Source organism: Rattus norvegicus, chromosome 2, assembly GCF_021556685.1.
Source record: "Rattus norvegicus strain SHRSP/BbbUtx chromosome 2, alternate assembly SHRSP_T2T, whole genome shotgun sequence".
Taxonomy (NCBI): domain Eukaryota; kingdom Metazoa; phylum Chordata; class Mammalia; order Rodentia; family Muridae; genus Rattus; species Rattus norvegicus.
This window is the reverse complement of record NC_141535.1, coordinates 208,875,386-208,901,585: the sequence shown is the minus strand read 5'-3', so window position 1 is coordinate 208,901,585 and position 26,200 is coordinate 208,875,386. Positions and strand designations below refer to the sequence as shown.

Sequence of the window (26,200 nt, the reverse complement as noted above, 5' to 3'; positions counted from 1 at the left end):
ATTCCTCTGTTAGGACAATGAGCTTTATAAAAAAATTAACTTGCATTTGATTTTCTTGGTGCTAAATTTTTGCAGAATTTCTAACTGGAAATTATAGAATCAATATTCATCACATTGGACTCCTCATTAAATGTTAAAGTAGTGAAAACAATACTGTGCTTTAAAAATATTCTAAATTTATATCTTGGGGCTAGAAAAAGGTTTGGTGGTCAAGGGTGTCTAGGACTATTACACAGGACTCGAGTTTGGTATCCTTAGGTTCCTAAATTGAGATAGGATGGAATTAGAAACAGAAATAATTTTATGCACTCAACTGGCAGCCTACAACCATCTGTAATTCCACTTATGGGAGAGCTGACGCCCTCTTCTGGATTCTGTGGGCCCTGAAGGCACATATGGGCATATATACCTGCAGACAAAGAATCCAGTCATATAAAATAACAACAGATATTAAAATGTATACTAAATTGAGACCAAATCTATAAAGAATTTAGAAGCATGCTCAATTCCTGAGCATGTTCATGATTTTAATAAACATTAGTAAGTTTTGCAATACTATACTTTATTTTATGCCCCATGAATGGTAAAAATTAAACAAGCCATCTGAAATTGCTTTCAATCTCCCCAACAAAGTTGTGTGAATAAAAAGCCTTAGTATTTGTGTATGTTACAAGCAAGCAATAGAAAACATTTATGTGTGTAAGCATGTGTGTAGGCATGCAATGGTATTTACTCTGTACAGTTAACATGAAATTAATTACCTACATTGCATCATCTCATGGGATTAACTATATGCATTTGCTGACTACTTACCATTGATGCTTATTCTAGTAAACACATCATTAACTATATAGCCCATGATATAATTTTGTCTGAAGATTCCAGAATATCTAAAGGTCATCATCTAGAGTTCTTATTCATGTGCTAGATGACAGAAACCAGGTCAAAAAAATTACTGTTCACCTTGAAGTAACTCTGCCAAAATAACAGAAATGGACAGGATGAAGTTCTGCTCCAAGAGGGGACATTCGCACTCTTTGATTTGCAGAAGGGGTTGGAGTGATGATCATTTTGTTGAAGCCAGTGAGAGAAAATTTGGGTAAAATAGTATGAAATTTCAATTGAAATAGAAGAGTGCTGGCATTTTATCTATGAATATGATTACATATTATATTTTTCAAGGCACACAAATGCCTGTATATAGGAGTGATGTGTATTCCTGAAGATGCTTAACACAAATATGCTACAATATTTAACCTCCTAAAGCCATAGACAGCATCATATAAGATATTTATAATTTTAAAGAGAAATTTTCTTCACCTATTACTTGTATAACCTACCATTTTCATTTTCAAGCTTTGGTTAACCTTTTCTCATTTATTTTATATTCTTTTTGAATCCGTCTTCATTTTTCTTTTTTTTTTTTTTAGCTTTCTAGTCATTGGTTACATTTTGTTATTTGCTGAAATGAGATATTTTAAAATTCTTTTTTTAATTATTAAAACTTAATTTGATGGAACCTGAATGTATGCTTGCAACCAGAATGCACATACAGAAAACCCAAAGTGAATTCTCTATACCTTCAGGCTCTCATACTGCAAATTTTCTTTGACTTGGAGAAGGCCTGCCTTTTGCATATACACACTGTATACATGTAACAATGTAAACACATCACAATACATAATTACACACATATCTATAGACATATATGTTTACCCCCTAAACATGACAAGTGGGACAGTAATAATGATCTTATTTAGACGAACACAATTTCTCCACAAGGTAATTCTTTGTTCGGATCATGGTGGAAGTCCAGTAAGAAATTCTAGTTCATTAAGGGATACAATGAATTGGTAAAGCAGAAGTTAAGTTCAACCAAACGTGAAATAAATTATCAGTTGGCATCATATCTCCCCGCCATTCAAGATGGGGGGGAAACAGGGTGGAGATTAAAGACATGCTCAGCTTCCTACATAGAGACATGATGAGGTCAGAAACATAAGTAATTTCTCCTTGTTACCAAATGTCCTGTGAAACTCAATCTTCCTATATGAAGTTTACATCATTATTCCTATTTCTGCCAACTCTAATAATCCAAAGTAAAGAATCAAGAGCATTACAGCAGTTTTAACCTTTGGATTCAAACGACAGGTAGACTGATTGTATCTCCTAGATAGCGCTCTCTAAATTGACATGGTTAGAATAGATTTCTTGACTCTGCCTCTATGCTGAGTTTCCATTGCACCTTCAAATTCTATTACACACACCAGAAAAAAAGCCAGCAAACATAAATTGTACGACTCAACATCTCCACCTAGTGACAAGAATCCCAACACGTGATGAAGCCTAGCAAAGAGAGAAAGATTCAGTTCCTCATGTCCTGGCAGCTCCTCTCCATAATAAAGATCCAGAAGCAGCAGCCTGCACCCAGCGGCCTGCTCCTTCAACAACTGGAGAGTTTTGTTCTCCAGTTAGTGATTCTTAGAGCTATGCCCTTAAACCCAACCAACCGACATTTCTACAGAGTCCTTTAGTCCTTGCTCATGGCTTCCACAGCATGTTAAGATACCCCCCCCCTTAAGATACTATATTCTACATCACATTATTTTGCAGACTTTAACTTCTCTGTTTCTCACGCTATTCAGTTTTAATATGTATTCTTTCCATGTACCAACCACTTGGTACTCATTGTTCAGTTCTGCCTGTGGTAGTTGAAGTAGACACATGTGTAAAAAGGCTTCACCTTGCCTGTTAGACTCAGACTTGATTTACAGGTCCAAGACAGGCACCCAATATTAAAGTACAGAAATCAAATCACCTTGAAGTGATAAGAGGGTAGAATCAGCTGAGACAGGCAAAAAAACGCTCTGGAAGAAAGGCACAAAGTAACTCCTAACAACATCATACAGGGGACCAAAGACCTGAACTGGAGATTGTGTCAGGTTTTTTTTCTTGTGCTTGGATATGTGTCTTTAATTTCATCATTTTCACAAAGTTTGTAGAAGACTCCCAAGGAAAGAAGTCCTAGGGTGTATGGTGGAAAAGCACATATTATGGTTATGGTATTTTACATGTGAAGACTACAGTGAAATTTCCAAATCAGTTCCATAAACATCTATGACTGGAGCAAACTATTGTAAACAAGTACTTCATGCTAGTAAAAGAAAACATGTAGAAATGGGTGTAGAAGCATGGTAAAACTTGGTATCTTATTATGAATTTTTTTTTTTGGTTCTTTTTTTCGGAGCTGGGGACCGAACCCAGGGCCTTGCGCTTCCTAGGCAAGCGCTCTACCGCTGAGCTAAATCCCCAGCCCCTATGAATTTTCATACATTTGTTATGCCCTTCTTATTCTCATGCCTCACTTCAAACCTAAGAGTTTTTCAATCCCAGTGTACAAAAAGGTAAAATAAAGCTGATATTATGGTCGATGACACAAGTAAGTCATATTCAATTGGATTAATGTTATAGTCCATTAACTTAAAAAATTTTCAGATTTCCCATAATTTTTATGACTTCTATATAATGTATTTGTAGGTGGTAAATTAATAAAAAAGGGCATGTTTATGTTAAGGTTCTTCTTGACACTTCCCTCCTCAATGCATCAGTAAATTTCATTCTTCATAACCTTTGATACCCCGAGAATGACTGGATTAGCACTCAGAACCACTCTGCCCACTGAACTGCAGTAATAGCCACTTGCAAAAATTATGCATATATTTTTTTAAAGTTTATACTTTTTGTCTGCCAGATGAAATACTCTCTGAATATGTCTGAGAATCTGAATCACACTTTTTCAGTGGTGTACTGTATTGAATTGGTTGTACAAATTGGAATTTAGTTTACAGAAGCCTTTAAATTTTGTTGGTCTTGTCCCATTTATAGGAGATTTTTTAATGTATTCAAAGGCTTTGATTATTTACAATAATATTTGCTTTACTATCTTCACTCATCACACCTTGAAAAAGGGATCACTTCCACAATTCACTGGAATAGGGATCTACTCATTTTTATTTCATTTAGTTCCTTAGTACATGTGAAATTTGCTTCAACCATTAGATATAAGAATATGAAGTGATTTCAGTTTTAAAACAGCAAAAGTTGATATCATTTATTAAGTGGTTCTACATGCTCTGAATGATTGGAGTGCTTTATCTGAGTAACTTCCCTAGATCCTTGTAGGGATCACTGTCATGAGCACCACTGACTCACTATAGTACAAAGAAAACCTTGTGAGTTCCTAGGTTTACTTTAAAGACAATCCATCTCACAGTCTTCTTCAAAGTTGAACTATATTGAGAGCTTCTCCTCTGAGTCATGCAGATTGAATCAACTGCTCTCCCACGGAGCTCTACTCCGACCTCTTTTTCCTTCTTAGGGTATTGTTGTTGTTTGTTTGTTTGTTTGAGGGTTTGTTTTTTGTTTTGTTTTGTTTTTTTGTTTGATACTCTTAAGATATTTAGAAACAAATAAAGACTTAGAGAAGAATACTCATTTTGTCTCTTTTATATCAACCCACTCTTGTTAGCTTGGAGTTTACACTGGGTAATGTGAAGAGACCTTTTCTGCCATCTTCATACGGAAGAGAACACACCCACATCTGATGTGCACCGCAATGGTCTTGCCTCACAGTGGCCTATCTGATCACTGGAACACCGTCACTGTAAGTCCATCACGCATCACCTTGGCAACATAAAACTTTCCTTTGAGGAAGTACCATCCAAGCCACAGTCACGAGAATTCTTTAAGTGAAATATTTAACTACCTAAGATGAACACTTCCGCTCTTCCTCTGCTTCCCTACCTCCCTTTCTCCTTCCGTTCCCTCGCTCTTACTATGCTCATCCAATGTGTTATTTGGCCAGAATATTCCATTGAAAAAGCTGTAATTCCTATATTTTACATAGAAGAATTCAGGCTAAAGATGTCATTACACCTAGAATCCTGACAGCATTAAAACAATCCACAAACTGAAAAGGAGCAGAATGAAGATGCATACCAAAGACTAGCCTAGAAGAAAGTTGGATGAGGACACAGAGGGCTAAGAACCAGCTGACTCCTCTCTAAATGCACAGATGCAGAAGCTTAGTAGAACAGGGAATGCCGAAGAGAAGAAAGGCCCCAGGACAAGAGCCCAGGTCAGTCTGTCAACTCCAGCCTGGTCTGATATAGTCCTTTCTCACCTCCATCCACCCTGAGTTATACATTCTCAGAACAAGGGTACCCTTGTGGACCCCTGAAGTCACTGAAGGGCTGATGCAGAGATGAACTGATGGGGACAGTGCTTCCATTGCCAAGCCAACCCACGTGGGAGCAGAGTGGAATTCAAGTATGCAGCCTGAAGAGCTGATCTTGCTAGCCTCCACGTCCCCTGAATGACTAGTTCCCCAAGGTCACAACCGGCATCCTCTGGGTCTGTAATCATCACCTGCTGTGTTACAGATGTGAAGGTAACATTTTATAACAAGGCAAATGATGGTCTCTAGCCCTACAAGGTACTTTCTACCTGTACTCTACCTCCACAGAACAATGAATTTACTTTAGTTTTATACCCCACATTATTAATATCCCAAAAAAATGATTCCTTGAAATAATATCAATTCAGTTTTTTTACAGAACAGTAGATTCTATATGAAGTTGATCTGCATCATGTTCTAACAAAAATATCTTCACAGAGTCTGCTGATGTCAGTTCTTTTGCTAACTGAGGCTTGCCTAAGTTATTTCTACCTGTCAGTTGCTATCCAAACCTGTTCTGGGGTCCTGGTGCTCTCACTGTCCTAGTAAAACTCTTACCATTCCATTTCTGCTTATGAATTAATGACATAAAAAAAATTGTTATTGATCAAAAAAGTCCATCTGTACGTATTGTTGTGTTTTTTTTTTTTAATTGGCCAAAAATTCAAGTTTGGCTTCCACACAGCCTTGCTGTTGACAATCCAGTGTCATTTCCTTTCCTCTATACTATTCTCTCTTAAAACACTGTTCTTTAGCCTCAGAGACTTTCTTCACTTGCCTGTGTTTGGTGCTGGTCCAGCCATTCTTCACATGAAGAAGAACTGATCGCAAATGAGAGAGCCACGCATCTTTTTTCTTCTTGAATTTTCTTGAATTCCATTTGTGGTCTCCTCTGTCTAGATCTTTTCATGTGAAAGAATGAGCTCCCAATGTATTAAAAACAGAAGATGCCCACAGACATGATACTACACCATCTAAGGCTACCGGTTGGAAAATTATTTCACTGCATCTGGTGTCTTCAGGCATTAAAATGTGTGCATGCATATGTGTATGTGGACACGTAAAATATTCAGCCTAAGGAAACAAGTGCATTTCACCACCATGTGATTAAATTCTGAATTAAATTATCTGGACTGCTGCCCTACTCACTGCATGGGTGGTCAGAGGTCACCCCAACTACTTAATTAATGCTGTGTCCCCACCCGCATCCATTCATTCCGACTTCTTCTCTAGGAGGAAGATCTCTCTGGGCAGCACAAATAGCACTGATTTTTAAAATTGGCAGAATTTAATAATAATCTTTTTTATGTGCAGTTCTCCTACAATTCAACTTGGTTTTTCTTGAGGACAGATCTCCCCCAGTGCTCGCAAGTTCTCGCATTCATTGTGTTTCCCCATTCACATCCACATCCATTCACATGGCCCTTTTCAATCCTCTCTGTGTTTTTGGTCTTCAGTTCTTTTATTCAAAAGCATGAGAGCTGGCATCCTCTTTGTCTTCCTGTTTTTCAACGTGTTTATTTCAAGATGAATAGAAATTAAATTGCCAAAATAATTGGTTTCTAAATAGATATTAGTATGCACACTTCACATATCCAAAATTATAAGCTCTACATAAATGACATGTTCAATTTATAGTGGCGCCGTGGTTTTCAGTACAGAATCCAGGACATATTTTAAAACAGGAGTTCATTCATAATTTCTGCCCTAGACTTTTCTACAGCACAATTTATTTTTAAATTTTTAACATAAAATTATCTTCAGTACCTTAAACTTTCTTGGACTGTCAGTGCATTTTATACAGACACAAATTCTCGAATGCATACCCAGTTTTATTTTTCCCTCTATTTTATTAGTAAAGACATTAACAATAAAATAGGTTTCCTTGCTCCAGCTGGTAATTTCTCCTCCACACTAGTAATATATTATTCCCCTTTTTGTGACATCATAATCATCTATACAAAAGTACCATGTATCTTTGTGTAGAAGCTACTGTTTCCATTAAATTTAATTACCTCCCCCTGTGGTTTTAAATAGAAGTGGCTTCAAAATGAGGGCAGCTTCTATTAAATTTAATTACTTTCTCCTGCTGCTTGCATGGTAAAAGGGAGGTTGCTAAATGAGAGTGGCTTCTAAACTAAACTATATGGTAGCTGTGTGCAAGCAGTAACAAAATTGTGTTTAAACCAGCAGCCAGGCTGTTAGATTTCCTGGTTCCCATGCTTTAACTTTCAGTATCTCAAAGCCATCTTAAATCAATGAACACTAAGATTTTTTTTAAAAGTAACATTACAAAGAAAAAATACACCACTACCTTGCAGAAATGCAGAAGACTGTGCCACTGTACAGTTCAAGCTGGGAACTTTTAGTGCTACTGTTATTGGTGACTTCCTTTTTCTAGGGCTAATGAGCTTATTATTCGGACATTGTTAATGCCTAGTTAAATTTTTCTTTGATTTTGATCAAATGAATTTAAAGGATGCTTCATTAAAGGTTATTTAAAAAAAAGATACCAAGGCTGGAGTGAGTGCTGAGAAAATAAAAATAGTAATGTTAAGTGAATCAAACCAGTCTATTAATAGAGCTTTACATCCAACTGGATGTAGTTCTGGGCTCTGAAATATTGAGGTAATGGAAGTCACTTTAAAAATACTTTTTAAATTAAATGGAACAGAAGATGAAATATAAAAAAAACCTTTTCAAATTAATTTTTAATTAGGAAATGGTACTGGGCTAGGCTACCTTTACACAATGTTTATTTTAAACTCACGGGCAGAATTTAGGTGAACAATATTTTCATTCAATCGCACAATTTAGTATAAATATAAAACAAGATACCCCGTAAGCATTTTAAGTAACAAATTAAACATTTACATTTTTTACTGTGCACTGAGGCTTAACATTTATGCAGCTTCAAAACCAAAGTGCAGCCTCAAGGGAAGCCTCTCCACTGACAAATTAATACCTTAGAGAACAGAGCTGAATGGTGGCAATGAACTCATTTGTTCCCCCAATAATGAAGAATGACTTTTTCTTTACCACATCTGTGACTGTTGCTATGGTGACCCAGACTTACCTCACTGCTTCTCGGAGAGCCCCTCGCTCACCAAGAGTCGTGTGCTTGATGTCATCAAAATTATTCTCCAGCTTCTCACAGGTCTGCAACACATTAAAACAGTGAATTAATTTTCCCACACCCACCAAAAAATTACATCTATGCAGTTATGTAAAAATATAATCAATCGTATTGATCGCAGGCTCATGAAAAATAGGCACGCTGCCTTAATTGGGTAGGACTCATTAAAATCGACGGTGAAATTCAACAGCCACAAACTCTCAAGTCTGGTGATGCAGCTGCAGGAGAAATCTTCTCAATAGACTTTCTTCAAAATAGGTGTTAAAAAAAAATGAGTGTCACACAAAACTAGCCAAACTGCCAGGGTTTTCCAGAGTAGCAATTAGTTGCCTAAAATAATCTCAAATTCATTAAAGCCTCTGTACATTTAAAAGAGAAAAATTAGTAAAGGTAAGTTCAAAAATCATATTGATAAGTGTATGGGATAATGAACCAGTTCAAAATTAGGTAATGTGTACCAAAACGGAGAGGGCCAAACAACAAAACGTGCTACAAATTTTAATCTAAATTTAGAATTGGAGCCTCAGAACAACCTTACATACTATATTTTAAACTGTACGTATGAATCACATATTTATATTTCAAAATAAATCAGCCTGATTGTCATGCTATCTAGTCTTTGAGGAAGATGAAGTCAAGACCATACATCACAGGCTACTTAAACCTCAAAAAGGTTACTATCACCAGTATTACCAAAAAGGTAAATACACCAGTACCACTGCATTGGATTTTCTAAAAATAAATTTAATGTATAAGCTACATTCTTAATTTAATGGTACACTTTACACCAACAATTGTATAATGCAATGAGTATCAAAAACATAGAACTTATATCAAATTTTAGCCTAAAATGAGTATTTATTTTAATCTTTTCAAACATTTAGGTAACAAAAAATAGTTTGAACTTGGTTTTATGTAGGGTTCTCTTTAGCTTTTGCGTTCTAATTTTATAAACTGAAAAGTAAATGATAATAAATTTTAATTATGAATGTATTATTTCTATTCCCAAGTTATAAAAAGAACATGCTGCATTTCAGAACAGCACAGAACTTATATTATTGATTTCCAATCGTACAAGAGTTAATTAATTTCCAACCTTCTGGTATCCAATTCACCATCCTCACCTTTAGTGCCTCATTTTTGTGTAACTCAAATTAAGAAAAAGATCAGCCTAATGCATAACCAGATTATTTTATGATGGGAATCTAGGAAATTTCTAAAATAATTTGAATATAAAAGTTTTTATATTTAATGAGGCTCAATTTACTATGTTTTCTACTATGCGTTTAGTGCTTTTAATGACCCACTTATTTGAATATTCTTCAAAATCAGTAATGCCTCTTTTAGCATTTTCAGGAAGCTTTGCAATTGTGTATTTCACCTTTTAATAAGCCATGACTTTGAGATGACATTTATATGGTTTAAGACTGGAAATCACATCATATGGATATCAATAAAATACTATTTCTCTTAAATACCATCTATCATTGGGAGTCACTTTCCCATAATTAAGTTTCAGTGCCTACAGAATCTATTTCTCAACAGTAGTCTGGTCAATGGATCAATTTTCCATACATGTACTGGTACACACACCTTAATTATACTTATATCCATGCTATAATAAATAATTTTCCCTACAGATAATAATAGGAAAGTAACTAAATGGAAAGTGACAAAAATGGTACAGGAACAATCTTTCGTGACAAAATTCAAACAGCCAAAAAAAAAAAAAAACCCAACATCAAGTTCTACATGATTATTGAACAGAAAAGGGAAACCATAAGCCATGAATAACTAAGCTCCACTCAGTGTTGGAAATGTGCAAAATGAAAAAGATGTACCGCAGAGTGTTTTTGTTCTAGTATGGAAAGCATTATACGAGTAATAGCCCTGCGAACTATTACAGTCACTTCCCAAAATGACGGCTGTAGTTTCAACAGCACGCTATTTGCACATGTATCTGGCCCTGCTGTTTTACGCCTGAAATAATGTTTGGTGTATTCGTCCAAAGTCTCGTGAAAGAATATTAATGTTAATGTTCCATAGTCCCAACTGTAAAGATAAAAAGTTTCATATTGAGCTGAAACGGATGTGATATAATACACATAGCCTAAATAAAAACTACATACCACTAAGCATAAGCGACTATAAACACGTTAAGCAATATGGAAACACCTCAAATTGTACCAACGAAGAAGTGATACATAAAAGAAAACACACTCAAAGGTGCCCTTCTTTAGTTTGCTTCTCTGTTACTGTGACCAAGCTAACCAGCTTCAGGAGGGAAGGGCTTCAGAACCTCAGGTAATAAGCCTGCAACAAAGGGAAGTCAGGGCAGTAGCTCAATGCAGGAATCTGCAGGAAGGAACTGAAGCCAGAACCAGGAAGGAGCCTGCTTACTGCCTTACCTCTAGCTACATCAGCGACTTTCCTTATGTAGCCCAAGCCCAACTTTTCAGGGATGGTACCACTCAGAGTAGGTGGGGCTCTCACCATCAATTAGCCATCAAAAAATGCCCCATAGACATACTTATAGATCAGGCCAATGGAAGCAATTTCTCACTTCAGGAGAGAGCTTCTTGGATGGCAAGCTGACACCATAATCTAATTGATGACGTACTCCATTTGTATCAAGTCCCAAATGGCCCAGGCAACAATGAATACTCTGAGCACTGATAATTCTATGTGGAAGAATTACATTAAAAAGAATGAAATGCTTAAGAATAAATTCAACGAACACCTGAAAACTACAGAAAATTATGTTTTTTTCCTTAAATGATTTTTAAATGGAACAAAATTCCATTACCATCAACTGGAAGGCTTCCTATTATGAAGATGGTTCTATTCTATGAATTGACCCAATGATCCAATTCATAGAAAATTACACTTGGGTTTTTTTGTTTCTTTAATTTAACAAACTCTTCTCACAGTTAGCCTGAAGGCAAAGGATAGAATATCCAAAACTGCTTGGGAAACAGAGTGAACTTATTAAATTATACGCTCAATTTCAAAACCTGTTAACATGTATACAGTTTGTATATTCATAATATAAGCCTATACATATGCAGACATATATATGTATATATAATATACAACATATATGCAAATTGACTCTAAAACCTATGATCAATTCACTTTTAAAAATAAAAGCAAGACAATGTGAAGAAGGCTAAGAACTGTAGTAATATCACAAGGGAGTAAAGTCAGACTTCCTGACTAACACAGCATTCAAAACCATGTCAAAATAACCACAGACCTAACAAAAGCTAAAATTTAAAACATTCCAAAGAGAGACATTTTTTCTGACTTTGAATTAACCAAAGGTGTTATAAACACACAGAGAAAACAGAAACTGATATTTGACAGAAGACTTTTCTCTAGAACATGTGACAACTGAACTCACTAAGACAACTTCTGTCTCCTAATATCTTAAATGGGCAAACACTTCATAATAGATAGTCTCCAAACCAAAACACAGAATGGTGATGGAAATGAAAAAATGTCTACATAATTATTACTCGGAGGAAGAGTGAGATCAATAAACTCAGGGAGAAGGGTGATAGCATCAAGGAGAGACATTTTCTCTTGGTCACAATCTGGCCACATTGAACACAAAGATGCTAGCTCATTTGAAAGCAATTTGTTGCTGTCTCAGAAGGTAAGGAAGAATAATCCAAGTATAATTAACAGAGTCATATGGCCAGCAATTACACTTTCGTTATAGTGGCATTATAATTAAATACAAACATATTTCCACAGAAAAATGTGTACACAGATTTTTCACTGTGTTATTGATAAAATGGCAAAGGGATAATCAGTGTGGTGTCCCTATTATTGCCTGTAAAGTGTGAAGACACAAACATTGTCTGCTGGGGATGAGCCACAAAACATTATTCTAAGTGGGACACGCCATCTATGAATGATAGCATTTTATAATTCCATTTATAAAAGACCTAGTCTGGGCAAATCAATAAAGAGCAGATTAGTGGTTGCCGAGGGCTGGAGAAAGAACGAGGTGGGATCTCCTAATGGGAATTTGAATTCTTGGAAATAAAAAGGAAATATCCTGGAATTTGAGGTAATTAGGATGCCACTTTTGAATAGACTAAAAACTGTACAATTGTAATTTCAAAGGGTGAACTATATGGTATGTGCAAGATATTTCAGCAACACTGTGATATTAAAATTAGGCAAAGTAATCTATAGCAGCGAAACTCTCCAGCAATGGAAGCCGAAAAGGGTCTTCCATGCACTAATTAATTAGCTTCTTGAACGTTCCCTTAAGTAGATACACAAAATTAAAACAATAAAACGGTTTTAAGTAAGCCTGAAAATGGCATGTTTTCTTACCTTAGCATGACAGATAGATAGATAGATAGATAGATAGATAGATAGATAGATAGATAGATAGATAGACAGACAGACTGATAGACTGATAGAGAGATATCATGCTGCTTCATTAATAAATACAACATTAATGGCTTGGGGTATTATGTAAAAAAATAACTGAAATTTAAGAGACATCCTTGAAAATGAATAAATTCAAGAGTTTTAATTCTGGTTAAGAATTACAATTTAGTATCATCTAAAGGATTTACAGTTCAAGAATTAAACATGCTTCAAAATAACATAGCAATTATTTGCCACAAAATTGGGGGGGTCATTTTATTTTCGCTTTTTATTCTTTTGTTTATAGTTTGGGGCTTGTTAAGACAGGTCTCAAATTTGAGATTATTCTACCTCAGTGTACCAAGTACTACAATTATATATGGACATTATCACATTTGCTTTTGTTTTGAGGTGTTATTTAGTTGAATCTGTGGGCTAGTGAACCATTCATGTGGCCGAGTGTGATTTTAATAATTGTTTAGTGCCAAAATAAGTTAATTATACATATTCTACCTGTAGATAGGATGTTTATTACTTTTTTTTGGTTTTGTATTGGTTTGTCTGGGGACAGATTCTACAATCAAAATGTGTCTCAAATAGTTATGACACTGAGGATGACTATGAAGTCTGGGAATGACTGGGAAATCCAGATCATACTGCCTTTACCTCCTGAGTTTTGGAATTATAGAATCACTGCACTACACCCAGAAGGGTTGGATGATATTCAAAGACAATATGCATATGATTGGAAATAATTTGAAAATTGAACAACTGAATATTTTGGACTCCATAACCAGCACACATATATCTTTCCAATTCTCCTGCACTAACACAAGGCCAGGTTAGAATCTCGACTCTCAAGGTAAAAACCAGTTTTTCTCTATTGTTCTTAATTTTTAATATTCTTTTATATTTGGCCTTAATACTTGCAGTCAGAAAAAAAGTGGAAAAATAGAACAAAAACAACATCTCATATATACATATATGTATACATATTTGTATTTATACACACACATATATATGTATACAAAGTAACTATACTATAAAATGTGTCCTCTCTTATATTATATAAAAGTGCTCAACTTTTAAACAATTCTGATTAATAAAGACATTCATGCAGCAGTCTTATAGGAGTGAAAATTAAGAGAATACTAAATTTTTAACATTAAGCAAAGTTAAAGAAATAAAGCACTTTAAATATGAGTTGCTTATACTTATTAAAAACACCCATTACAAGGATTTTTAATAAATTGGTGCTTCCAAGAAAACATAATATTTTTAAGAAGATACTTTAAAATTAAATATCCTGATTATAGAAAACAAATGCGGTAGTCACGGTTAATATTGCTGTTCTGAAACAACGTGAGCAAAAACAACTTGAGGAAGAAAAGGTTTCGAATACCAGTTCATCATCCAAAGCTGTGAGGAACGGAACACAAGAAGAGTAGGAGCCTGCAGGCAGGGGCTGATGCAAACGAAGGCCATGAGGAGGCATAGCTTATGAATTTCTGCCTTTGCTTGTTCATCCTCCTTTCTTACAGAACCCAGGCCCACTGGGGTGGCACTGCCCACCATGAGCCGGGCCCTCCTTCATTAATCACTAATTAAGAAAATGTCCTACTGGCTTGCCTACAGTGCAGTATCATATAGCTTGATTAGGTCCTCAATTGAGGACCCTTCCTCTATGATGACTTGAGCTTGTATTGATTTGACAACACAGTAGCCAGCACAACAAGTAAATTCAGGAGACTAGTAATGAGAAAACTATTCACCATCTCGGAACATGGAACAGAGTCTTTCTCTTACTCAACATATTTATTATTTTCCAAATTTTAACTTATAGCTTAATTGTTTCTGTCTTCAAAATATTTCACAAATGAGTCATACTTTTTAAAAGATATGTGAATATTTGTATCATCTATTTTGAGTTTATAATTTTTAGGATTTATTTTTGTTCTTTTAATTATGCGTATGTACCTATGTCCCTGCGTGGTTTTGAGCTTGGGAGTGCAGATGCTTGCAGAAGCCAAAGACTTTGGATCTCTTGGAGGTTGACTGACAGGTGGTTGGGGCTACCTGAGATGAAGCTAGAAAGCAAATTCAGGGCTGCTGAGAGAGCAGCAAGGCCTTTCGACCTAGAGGATGGCTCTCCAGATCAAGTTACGAGATTTCTAGATAATCACTAGCAATAAAAAGATAATGCAAAATAAAGAATGATCCAAAAATTCACATATATATATATATAAATTTCAACTATTGAAATTTATGTCTGCTCTACATGGTTGGTAAAGATTCACTAAACTTTCTACGTTAATTTATTTTAACTCCTTACAATCATCTCCTTGGTTCCCTTACTTTTATGTACCGTAAAAAGACGGAAGGATGAATACTGAGTGCTAAAGGAAAAACGAAGGTGATTTTTTTGCTACATTTAACGAGAGAGAGAACTTTAATCCTAACCACTGCCACCAGTGGGACTGAAGAGGTGGCTCAGTGGGTAAGAGACCTGGCCAGTCTTCTAGAAGAGTTGACTCAGTGCCCTGCACCCACGTGGCCAGTCACGAAAATTGGTAACTTCAGTTCCATGGGATCCAATGCCTATCCTGGCCTTGCATTCACCAGGAATTCTTATGAGACAGAGGCATACATGCAGGCAGAACATCAGAACTCATAAAATTCAATCTCTTTTTTTAAATAAGGGGGAAAAAAACCTCACACTGGCCACAAAGTTGCCTTTCAAACCTCAAACTCAACCACTGGAGTGACAGAGTTTGCAATGTACTTCTTCTGTCTATGTTGAATGGCTACTCTAGACTGACACTGTAATAGTGTTTAAATTTTCACAGTATTCCACTGAATGTGTGTGCAATTACTTATTTGGTTAATGTCTATATTTGCTTGTGTTCTAATACCTATATAAAAGCAGGGAAGAAAATAATCGATGCGTGGGAACAAATTAAAGGATTAAAAACTCTTAAGAAAGAAGAAAAGAATGGTCATAGAGATTATTCATTCAAACTAATTTGCTATTTAATTCAAATTATTACTTTCGCCTAAAATCCATTCAAATTACGTTGACTACTATCATCAGACATGGCATCAAAATTGGAAATTCAGGGTTTCTAATTCTAAATCACTATATTCAAAATTAATGGAAAGCACTGTAAATGTCCTCTATGGTCACTTTTTTTTTAACTTCCTTTCTTTGGAATTGGCACTATTACGGCTAACTGTAAGGGAATCTCTGTTAGGTCTAAGGACTTCTTTCTCTTTTTCAAACTTTAAATGACTGATTCTTGCTATGAAACCTCACTTATTAAATGGATCCCTTCCCAGAGAGGGTTTCTAAACCAGACATAGAAACAAATAATTGCGTGTAATTGCCGTGGATATTTTTCAATAAATTTTCATACATGTATATTTCCTGGTCACATCTGTATTTAACAAAAAAAATCTGTATTCTAGCAAAAAAAAAATCAATCTGTGTGTCTCACAATGCTTTTGTTTAGTTGATTATTATTTTATGCAAGCTTTGGAGACTTTACATTTTCCAACAGGGATTAGCAAAATTACACAGCACTGTATCTGAAGCTCTTTCTTTTAAAAGAATCCCTTTACATTTAGCTATGGTCTTTAAAACCAGCCATGCTGCAGAAAACGTGCGGTTTAAATTTTAATAGCCTTGTCAAGGTGTGGTAATTGCACTACTGTAATTAAGAGCAGATTTTGAAGATATCAGTTTATGCATTTAAAGTCACTTCCTGTACTGGAGCAACAATGTCAGGAAAAAAATAATAAATAATAAATAAATAAATAAATAAATAAATAAATAAATAAATAAATAAATAACAAACACTGAGAACATCATGGACTGGCACCTGCCTGCTCAGAATCATAGCACACTGGCTTGGTACTTGTAACAGCATCCTATCACAGGCTTTGACTCCAGCAACATTAGGGGGACCACGTCCAGCCTATGTCATCCAGTAATCATACTTGAACCCACTTGGGGAAAACTTTATAATTATATAGAATAAGCAAGAATTAATGATTTTTTATAATTTCTCATAACTTACATTCTCTTAAAAGGCAGGTCAATAAGATCACTATTTGAAATATAATATTTGAAATAGTGATCTTACGATCCACAGACAACTTTTAAAAAGAAGTAGACTCCTTAAGGAAATTTTACTGCTTGGAATATATAGGTTTAAAGTTATGCAAATGGTTGGGAATCTACATGCTTCTATGAAAACACCTGTGTTTTCTAACAATGTCATGGATTGAAACCATGACAAAGGAAAAGTATTGGGGTTGGGGAAATTCCATAGTTCATAAAGTACTTTCTGCACAAGTACACGGCTTTGAACTGGGTTCCTAGCACGTGAATAAAGAATCCAGGTGCAATAGCACACACTGGCAATCTTAGTCTTAGCCTGGAGACAGGAGGACCTGTGAAGCTCTTTGGTTAGTCAGCCTAGCAGAAACCATGAGCTCCCGGTCTTGGGAGAGACCCTGTCTAAAGCCATAAACTACAGAGTGATAAAGGGAGAAACTGACATGGAACTCGAGACCCAATACACACCCACATACGAATTCTTTCACACCTACATACAAACATGAACATATACATAACTACACAGTAATCAATCTTTTATTGCCCTCCTTGTCTGTTCCCTAGGTCTCTCCCATTCTTTCTCTCTGATGTTTCCCGTGCCTATATAATCTTCCCAGCCCCTTCCTCCCATTGAAAGAGGAGATGAAAATATTTCTTGATAGAATAATAAAAAAAGGACAGATGGACCCCCCCAAAAGAAAAAAAACTAAAAATAAGCTTGCCTATGCCAGGGCTCAAGAAAGTAATTAGGCCAACATTGTATTGGCTAAATGAGAACATTCCAAAGGCTCTTAGGGAAATTCAGCATTTTAATGTAGAGAACCTTTGGATTTTAGTAGAAACTTTATCTGGAGAGGGCTCAGAATTGCATCTTCTACCATGAGGTAGAATGGGGAGCCTCACTTTGTACTAATTTGACTGTTAGAAAAAGAAAAAATGTTCCATGCTTTCTACTCTGAACATGATTAAGGTTCATTATGCTCAACAAAACACAAAGGGAAAATGTAAGATCATAGGTACTTCAACAATGTGTTTTAACCATAATTTTTACATACCCAGAAATAAACAACAAATCCAAGACTATTATGTTTCATGAGTATAACAGAGACTCAAAGAACACAGGGCTTAGACTCTGTTTCTAAATGTAGGCTCTCAACGCAGCTCAAGAAACCAACACCATCAACTGCTTATCTTCTGCATAAATTTAAGCATTGAAATCCCAATTAGTCTAAGGTACATAGGATCCCTCCCATGCTCTCCACCTCTGACATCAAGAATTAATCACTACATACAGATCAGGCCAATGACCAGCTACCAAAGTCCTACCTCAGCTCTACTCACATGGGCATAGAGTAAAGAAAAATTAAAAGCTTATTTGGAAAAGGCCAATATCTTTAAAGAAATGATTTGTTACATTAATGTAGAGCAATTTCAGGAATAAAGTCAATTGAACAAAAGACAGACAAATATTGCTGACTAATGTTGTTGACTCGCAAAGTTTTTGGAACTTCTGGAAATTCTACCAATATGCAGATTGTGGAATGAATGGATAATAGTTTGCTAGGAATGTCAAGCAGGGAACTTCATTCTGTGTGTGCTATATACCTTACAATGTGGAGAAACAAGGAATCCAACATACACATGTTTAGGCCAAATTAATATCCACAAATATTTTGCAGGCAACAGTCTTTATTTGGGTCTGTGACACCACCGTGACAAATATAATGAGCAATTAAATTCCCAAGGGTTCAGATTTTGGCAGCAATTAAAGGAGAAACTGGAAACTAAGCATCAAAAGCTTGCGTCAGTGGCGTCCTGCCAAGTGAATCCTCACGGGTTGAGGGAAGGTCTCAAGTTTCAAGTGTGGTAGATTTGATGGCATATTCTAATTCATCTGTATCAAGGATTAAATAAAATATAATAAAACAAATATAAAGAATACCAACATTAACTCTAAAGAAGATAGTAACCATAATGCCCTAGTGCAGAGAAATTTAAATAAGATCACTGAATTCCCCTTGACTGACCTATGCCGAAAAATAAAATCCAGTGAAGCAAGTCTACCCATTCACATTCCGGAGGTCGGAGTAAAGCAAGGAGAGCTAGAAGACTGCGTTACTAAATAGAAACAAGACGCTGCTATTTCTACGACAATTAGTTTTCAGTTTTGTTTATGATTCCTTAAACAATCAAAATATCAAAAAAAACAAAAATGGAGCTAAAATTTATATACTAACAAATCTAAACTTAATAAAATAGGAATGTACTTTTAATAAATGAAAGGTCACTGACAGTTAATGGTATAGCCAGAAGAACTCAAGTCCCAGATGACTAAAAATCTAAAAGCAAAGTTTTAATAGCCTTCAGTTGAGAAAAATTTATACTTGAATGTCTACTGCCAGCCAGTGTACCAGGGAGAGGGTTATAAACCTAAGGATGAAAGATTTTGCTTGTTCACATACAAGAGAGTAAAGAGACATGAGGCAAAGTAACCATGTGACTTTGATCAAAAGTTTTTTTTTTTTTTTAATTAAGAACAAAGCTGGGAGAATCCTAAGCCAAAACTGGCTCTATTCTAGGATATCATAATTGTTGTCTACTGGAGACAATCCTAGACAAACTATAGAAATCTTCTTCCTAATTTTCTTTATTATTGTACATGTGGTATACGGTGAGCCATGGTGCAGATATATATATATATACACATATACATATATAATAGATAGATAGATAGATAGATAGATAGATAGATAGATAGATAGATAGATAGATCCAAAATTGGAGCAGGAGGATCATGAGTTCAAGGCCAACTATGTAAAAAGCTCCACCAGACTGGTCTACGTAACAAATTCTAGCTCATCCTGGACTGCAACCTGAGCCACTAGAGTGTAATATTCTAAGAAAGAAATTAAAGAGAAAGTGGGGGATGGAAGATGAAGGAAGAAGGAAAGGGTAAGGGGACAGGATGAAGAGAGGAAGATGGAAAGAGCAAAAGGAGATAAGTTAAAGGAGACCTGAAGAACAAAGGAGAGAAGGGATGAGAGAAACTAGAAAAGGGGGGAGGGAAAACAAGCATAAGTGTGTGTTGGCTGCTTGGCTGGAATAAACAGTGTTCTCCAGCCGATCATGTTTCAGTTTTGCTGGAAGCACTCACAGAGGTGAACTAATTCAATTCAACAGGATACATGGTGTAAAATGAGGACACCACATGCCAGGTGAGAGAAAGAGAATCAGTTGCCAAGAATAGGAATGGGTCCTGGTAATTCCTATCTTGGGAAGATGGATGCCTGCAGCACATTCTATGCTCAAGGGACTTTGAAGAAACTGTCAGGAAGAATGCAAGCAGTCCTGAAGAGGTAATGTCATATTCTTCACCATGAAATATGACAACAATCTAAGTAAAATGACCCCTCCAATATCTCCCAGGACAGCATACTTTATTGTGTTAACATGTTATAAATGTACACACACAGACACACACACACACACACACATATGTATATGCAGATACAATTACAATTCTGGTGAAATCAGAACTTCTAAGATCGAGGTTCCTCTATATAATCAACTATGGGAAAGTGCTTCTCTTAAATAATGTTATGTTTTAATTGCTCCACTCAACTGAAGGCCTTGGCCTTGCCTCACTGAAGTTCTACACCACACTCCAAGAAATACTCCCTCAATTTAGATTCCTTAAAATTCCACAAGAGCATCCTGATAGTAAGATACAATTTCCAGTTCTCATCAAGAGATTCATATTTCAATACATAATTGCTTTTCCCTTCAGTGTGTCTTAACTAGTCTAATTCTTTCAGGAGACATGAAGAGGTAATCATATTTAGCTAATGTCATTTCACTAATGGTGGCCAGCTTACAAGCAGGCCCTCTCTCGGAGAATCTTATAAGTCATGGGGAAATGTAATAATACCATAGAATGGAAAGGTTGAAGCTTTGCAGATGGGAAATCTGTTTCTGAGCTTCATTTTTGCAACTAAACGGCTTCTGAACTCCAACGAAGATGAGTGACCCTTCAAGAGTCATGTATTTCTTCATAAAATGAGAATGAGTATGGCTGTCACTGTGAGGATTCAACTAAGTGAATCATGTATGCAAACATATATTCTGAATGAGAAGACACTGTTTACATTATTTTTTAAGCAGGGTCTTATGTAGCCCAGGCTGGCTTCAAAATCATTGTAGCTGAAAATGATTTTGAAATCCTGATCTTCTTGCTTTTGATTCTCACAGGAGCTGAGATCACAGATGTGCACCAAAATGTCCTTTTTATGGGGTGCTAGAGGTTAAACCCAGGGCTTCCGGCAAGAAGAAAGCGTTCTACCAACTAAGATATTTCTTTCGTTCTAAATAGTCTCCATTTTTTTTAAAGAATGAGATAAGTCTCCTTTGTAGTTTCGTAGTATACATGGCAAATATATTTAATTTTAGTTGAAATATTTAAAGCTTCTACTTCATATTTGCTGTGAATAACTGATATTTTAGCACTTACTTGTGGTAACGAAAATTCATAAACTCTGCTAAAATTCTTACAAGCCAATTATTAATATCTATATCAATGATAGGTCAGTGAAATCTATTTGAATTTTAATTTGTTAGCTAAATAAAAATTACCTACTTTTGTATATAATATAGTAATAGGCTTTGAGTTGCATATGCTTTACAAAGTTATCAAATGAAACAAGTATTACTTCAAACTATATTGGTGATTGCGATGGGCCATGCAGCGCAGAGCAAAAATGACAACATAGATTTTTTTAACTGCATTATTAAGCACTCATTCACAATGTCCAGACAATAGAAAAGGAATTTCTAGCATGCCAAGTGAGTGGATTCTGTCTCTAAACATGCTGTACCATGCTTGACAGTTAAAGCCCCTTTAGCCCTGGCCTGAGAGTGAAAGGAACAGTCAGCACTATGGCTTTAGAATCCTGGCACCACTTCTTTTTGGAGATCTGAAAATTTGCGATCTCACACAGTTGTAACAGGCCCTCTGAGGAAAATTTCAGACAAGCTCAACTGAAAGAAAAGAATTAACCTAAGTCTAAGAATTTCAGGATATTCCCAAATGACAAGTCTACTGGACGGTTACAAATTTATTTCTATAAGACTATAGTTTTTTAACCAAGAATATAATAAACTATTTTTGTCTAAAAACATAATCAGCTTTTTTGAAACACATTCTCACATAGTCCAGGCAGGCCACCAATTCACTGTGTAGCCAAAGATTGCCTTGGGTCATTGAATTTGTCTCATCCTTCCTGAGGTCGCAGGCATGTGAAACCACACCTAGTAAGTAAATTAGTTTACTTAGTATTAATAAATTCACCACCAGAAGTGTTTCCTACACTTGCTTGTTTGTATGATTGATCTCATCTTTGAGGAAGTCCCATGAAAATGACCAGCAGGGAAGTGATCCACTCCCATTGAATTGTGACTTTTGAAAGTTAAAAAAAAAAATATTGCTAGTTTCAAATTTCAGAGAATATCGCTGTTACATTAGTTCTTACCACATAGAAAAATATAGACATCCATCGTGCTTGGGAGCCTAACCTTCTAAAGGTAAGGTACGTGCTTTTATCATAATGCTTGCAACTTAAAATTGGTCCCTCTTATGGGGTATTGTGGTGATGGAGTAGACAGTTCTCGCCAGAATCTTTGGTTATCTAGGCAGAGAGTAAAATTCTGCAGTCAGGGCTGTGGTGGCACAAAAATAAGCCCACCCTTTGCTACCACTCTGGCTGTTGTGGTGTTTGTCTGCATCTGACATATACTCTCAGGTGGTTAGTGCTTTCTTACACACAGTATTTATCCTTAGGATGGCCTTCCACATAGAGATGTTAAACAATTGTCTCATTTAATGAATCCGCGGTGTTTGTTCATACATTTATTAATGGCATGGAAACATTATTCTTAGTATTCAGCCATTAATTCTTAACGTCTGTTTAAATTGGCACAAATCTGTAGAACTACACTTAGGTCATACCGCTGTGTATGCCCATGCGACGTCACACACAGTGGCTAAGAGGCAGAGCCGGACACCAGGCGAACCCACAGCCATGAATTCCATGTCCTTCTTAGCATTGAAAAGCAGCATTTATTTCACTTTTATATAAAGAACTAATGATGGGTGTCTATCGTCCAAAGCTCTCTCAGTCTCTTGTTTGGAAAACATCCCTGTGGATCCCACCAAAGTGAATGGATTCAAAGAGAAAGGAGCAGTTTAGTAACTTTGGTTTGGAAGCTAAGAAGCACTGATGTTCCATGAATTTTAAATGGACATGACACACGAGGATCCACTCTAAATAAGCATAAGCCTCTATAGGTGGTAACTAAATTGATAACTGATTTGTGTTCATTAAAAAAAAAAGTAACATTTCCCTACTCGCAATTATGAAATTCTTGGTACTAGATAGATAATCATACAAACAAAAACAAAAATAAAAGCCTTTACATCATAAGTCTCATCATTATCTTTAAAGGCACACGCATTTTTAGGATGTGAAAAAAAGATTAATAGAACCATTGAAGTTCTTACATTAAGTTAAAATTCAGAAAAGCATTCATTTTTAAGTCATGAAAGAGAAAGTCTTCTAATATTCTTTTGGTTCGGGAGGAATAAAGGCTTTTGCTTGACAGCTACATGAGTTTATATCAAAAGGAGAATTTGGCCAGGGTTTCTGAATCCATAACAATTGTCTATTAGTCTGTTTTTAATAATTTTTCTTTGGCATGTAATCCTCTTTAATTAGATTTCACTCTCTCTTGTTTCAAGATTCCATAAACTGGTGTCTTATATACCAGCTGCCGAAGCAGGAGTCACTGTCTAAACGATATTCACAATGAGTATTTAGGAGGTTTACAATTATACCCTTGCTAATAAATTGTGCCATTTCCCCAACAATTTTAAGTGCTAATCTTCAGAAGGCATTTTAAAATTAGCTAAAATTCTGTCAAGAGATTTACAAAAATTGTTAGCATGAAGATAATTATGTCACAGCCCTTGGACTCCTTCTCTGATTGTGTGCATAAATCAGAAAATGTCAGCTGTGTTTTCCCTTAATACTGCCCCTGCAGCCACATATTATAGTCTAAACTCTTATTATAATTTTTTTGTTTCTCTTTTCTAAACACTAGACACTTGCTTCAAAAGTTTGGAACTGATTAAATAATTCATATTTCCCAGAATAGTAACTGATCATCAGTTCCAAAATTATAAGTATCAGCATTAAGTGCACCAATATGGGAGGGATAAACATATTTCCCAGGAACTCTAAAGAGCAGAAAATGAGAGGGCAACAATGTTTTTAAAATATTAATTAAGCACAAACTCAACCATACCCACTAGTACTCAAACTGAAGTAAAAATTGAAATAAAATTAAAAATACAAAGAATTGTTATTTCAATAACAAAAACAGAGAAGCAAAGGCTCCTAAAGCATTCACCAAATATCTTAGCAATTAACATCTACTGCCCTATTTTATAGGGTTAATAAGATTTGCTCTCACCTTTAAAGAAATGAAATAAAAAACTATTCCCTCCCTTTACCCCAATAATGATAAAGGGCATTTTCTCTGGTCAGACAAAATAGAAAAGAGGTAGAATGTTAATTTAAGTTTAATAACCGTGTTAAAAATAAAATTTAGTTATCTTTATATTCCATTACCTATAATAGGGAGTGTCTGTTTGCTTGATTTTTCTTCGACTAGATCATCTTAGAATTCACAGAAATAACTTGTATCTACCAGACACCATGACTCTGGATGCAACAGCCATCACCGGAGGCTAGGGTTGTGAACATGGTTTAACAACTGAGCAGCAGCCCCGCTCCCAGGAAGACTGTTTCATGAGAGATTTTTGAAATGTCCCATCACAACAATAATCTACATATTAGCATGTTCTCTGTTCTTCAGTGTCTTATCCATTCAATGAAATCTCAGCGTGGGAAAATTTGTGTGCGCTAACACCTAGACACTAATGGCCATGGATGTCACTCCTCAAGTGATCCCTGCGCCCTCCACTGTCCCATCAAATGGAGAACCAGAGCCAGCTCAGGTGCGAGTACATTTTAAGACAGGCTCAGAAATTCAATTTTGGAAATGCAGTTTGTAGTCTTAGAAATCCAGCCTCATTTCATTTTGGTCAAATCAATTAACAAACTTTGTCCAAACAAAAACTATTAACCTCTTTCCATCATCATTTATTGATAACTTTGATAATCAGCACCTCATTTAAAAAAATCCTTTTTCTCAAAGTACACTCTTTAGGGTATCAGAAGACTGGAGAGATGCCTCAGTGAGCAAAGGTGCCTGCTATAAGCCAAACGAACATTTCAATCTTTAAAAATGCTGTGGTAAAAAATATTGTGTAAACAGAGAACCAGAAAATAGCCTCCTGCAATTTGTCTGCATGTTGTGCTCAATGGTATTATAAACACACACACACACGCACACACACACACACAAAAGGAGAATGAAAGGTAGAAAGAAAGAAGGAAAGAAAGAAAGAAAGAAAGAAAGGAAGGAAGGAAGGAAGGAAGGAAGGAAGAAGAGAGCAGACATGCAAATACATGTACATACATACATACATACACAGATATATACACACAAAAAATAGGCGTAGGATGTTAGATAGATAGATAGATAGATAGATAGATAGATAGATAGATAGATAGATAGGTAGACAGACAGACATACAGACAGACAGATGAACACATGTTGAAAATTATTTATATGTCTTGAAGGTCATGTATACAACTGCCTTTCAATGAGATCTAACATACAAAAAGACTTATTTCAGTTAACGTGAATATAATATCATAAATATATTGTCAAAATTGAGACAATGCTTAATATTCCATAATACATTAAAAAATTAATGTAACTGCAAATTTCTGTAGCATTTTGTTGTTATGGATAGTACTGTAATAGATATTTGGTGGAATGGTGACTGTTTATGTGAGAAAATTCTTGTTAAAAAAATCTTAAAATCTCTTTTTTTCCTTTTAACATGCATTATTCCATAATTTATAAAATCTGCCTTCTAATATGCACTGATGAAGGTGAGAGTCTCTCTTGTTGACGGGCAGATTATATCTTCTCTTTCAGACACTACTTTCTATATACTTTTTGGTATTTTTTCTGCCATTCATGTAAGAAATGTATCCCCAGCAATTTTCCTGAGTTACTTACAATGTTTCTAGAGCAAGTGTTCTTCATACTTTATTTGTAAAGATTATTAAGAACATAAAACAGCACTAAAATTCATACCTACTAGAGGGAAACAAAGTGCACTTTAGAAGAAAAT

General features: G+C 35.6%; 1 protein-coding gene across 1 annotated transcript in view; it reads right to left on the bottom strand.

Moving 5' to 3' along the window:
* Positions 1 to 26,200, bottom strand: part of Dpyd (dihydropyrimidine dehydrogenase) — an 864,105-nt gene that overhangs the window by 749,168 nt on the left and 88,737 nt on the right. The window contains 1 exon segment of the mRNA NM_031027.2: positions 8,313 to 8,395. Coding sequence (NP_112289.2) covers positions 8,313 to 8,395 — 83 coding nt within the window.